We start from the raw sequence: 2,264 nt of genomic DNA on the forward strand, positions 1-2,264 counted from the left end.
GCAGCAAAGTCTCCTTGCCCGCCAGGGTGGCAGAGGAGACGGTGGCGTGTGATGGAGCCGGACTAGTGCTCAGCCAGTTAAACCAAAAAAAACAACAAAAAGAAACAGGCAGAGGGAGAAGCAAAAAACCATGGAGAACAGCTCCTCTCCTGCCCTCCAGAGCATGGAGGTAACCCTTGGGGGGTCGGGACGTGACACCTCCTTCCCTCTTCAGCAGAGCAGCAGCTCCAGGCGCAGACTATCCAGCGCACCCAGTGCCAGGTGCAGCCCAGGCCAGCTGGCGGTGGAGCCCTCGGTGTGTCCCTGGCCACACGCAGCACCAGGGCCCTGCCCCCTCGCCCGGCCCCAGGAGGGGAGAGCAGTTCAGGTGGCAGTTGGATGGCATGGCTGACGGTCCATGCGGGCAGCAGCACCCTCGGCGCTCTGCCAGGCACAGTTGGGATGGATGCCGAGGCGGCCGAGCTTCGCGCTTCGGCCCCTGGCGCAGTCCGGCTCCCGCCTCCCTTATAGGAAACCCTCCTTCCGGAACTGCTCCTTCAGGATGTCTCTGTACTGGTCGAAGCCGCCCTCGATGCGGGTCACGGTGGCATTCTCGCACACCCACAGCTCCTGGCACACCAGGCGGATGAAGCGCTCATCGTGGGACACCAGAATTACACCACCCTGCCAACACACATGGTGGGGGGAAAAAAAGAAACTTAGTGGAGTATAACTCACTGGTGGCATGGGAACCTACCTGTGCCCAGGACTTCAGGTTTCCACCCCCTCCAGGGAAAACTGACCTAATCCCAGCCTCTCCTTCCTTCAGGGGGACAGACAGGTCATGCATGGAGGAGACACATGCAGCAACGGCACATTTAGCCTTCCCTCGCAGAAGGCAAGTGCAGGGTTTGTTACTGGCTCTCCAGATCTCAGACAACTTCAAGGATGGAGGTGACACCCCTTCCAGGTGGAGCCAAGGACAGTTAAAAGGTGGCTGGGAAGGCCCCGAGTAACCCCAGTTATGCTTTTCTTTTACAGGAAAACCGCCCCAACCTGAGCAATGAGGGAGAACCAGGTTGAGCACAGCGGTACCTGGAGGCTGCGTCTTTGGAGCTCAGCCATAGAACGTGCCTCAGGAAGATCTGAGTGGCCTCAAGGCAGGGCCGAGTGCCACACGCGGCACATGAGAACTCACTGGGTGCAGGTGACAGGTCAAGACGGGACACAGTGCTCTCTGGCCTGCTGTTGCCTCTCAGCCACCACTTGCCAAAATCAGCAAGTCAAACAAACCACCAGGATAGATGGCTAAGGCAGAAATGTCACTGACTTCCCAAAATCTGTCCCGGACTTGAAGCCACCACTGGTATTTGGCCATCCACCTCTGGCTGAGATACCACGTAACTTGAGCTGGTGCCTGTGGGAAGCGCTAGGAAAATGGGGGATCTTGCCAAGGGAACCTTACCCGGAACTTATTCAGTGCCTTTGCCAGTGCCTCAATGGTCTCCATGTCCAGGTGATTTGTCGGCTCATCCAGGACGTAGAAGTTTGGGCTGGAAGAGATGACAGCTCTGAGCATGCACTGGAACAGGCCTGGGCTGGGTGTGCACCCTGTTGCACTGCAGCAACCTCTACCAGGCTGCTGCTTTAGCCACTCAGAGCCACAGCCATTAGCATGTGGCTCAAGCTGTGCCAGGGGAAGTCCAGGTTGGATATTAGGAAAAAAATTTCTTCCCTGAAAGGGTTGTCAAGCCCTGGAACAAGCTTCCCGGGAAAACTGGCAGTGCTGGGTTAACAGTTGGACTTGGTGACTTTAAAGATCTCTTCCAAACAAAATGACTCTATGATTCTGTGTGCCTGGCCCCAAGATTATTGCTGCTCAGCTCCAGGAACATCTCTTATCCCTGTGAGCCCAAAGCAGTAGGAGAAAGCCACCTGGCCTCTTTCCGCAGTCCCCACCAGGATGACAATCTCCCTCCCCACAGAAGTCCCAAGAACGGGGCTTCCGTGTGGCAGCACAAAGTCCCTGGATACCCACCTTCCCCCTCCTGAAGCAGGCTCCAGAGATGGAGCCATGCAAAAATCAACAGCATCTGGGAGAAAATTACCAGGACATAGTCATCTGGGCAAAGGCCACGCGACTCTTCTGGCCTCCAGACAGGCTGGCCACGGGACGCACGGCCAGCTCCCCCGAGACGCCGTAGCTGCCCAGCTGGTGCCGGTACTCCTCCTCCGTCTTCCCTGCGGGAGAGAGTCACAACAGAGCTGCGGCACGCGCGGCGGGA

General features: G+C 57.5%; 1 protein-coding gene across 1 annotated transcript in view; it reads right to left on the bottom strand.

Annotated features, from left to right (window-relative positions):
• Positions 1 to 504: 504 nt before the first annotated feature.
• ABCF3 (ATP-binding cassette, sub-family F (GCN20), member 3) overlaps positions 505 to 2,264 on the bottom strand; it is a gene marked incomplete at its 5' end in the record, with an annotated part of 4,636 nt that continues 2,876 nt past the window's right edge. The window contains 3 exons of the mRNA XM_008944078.1: positions 505 to 663; positions 1,445 to 1,532; positions 2,088 to 2,220. Coding sequence (XP_008942326.1) covers positions 505 to 663; positions 1,445 to 1,532; positions 2,088 to 2,220 — 380 coding nt within the window. The remainder of the gene's footprint in view (positions 664 to 1,444; positions 1,533 to 2,087; positions 2,221 to 2,264) is intronic.

The sequence above is a fragment of the Merops nubicus genome, unplaced genomic scaffold, assembly GCF_000691845.1.
Source record: "Merops nubicus isolate BGI_N331 unplaced genomic scaffold, ASM69184v1 scaffold39707, whole genome shotgun sequence".
In the NCBI taxonomy this organism is placed as follows: Eukaryota; Metazoa; Chordata; class Aves; order Coraciiformes; family Meropidae; genus Merops; species Merops nubicus.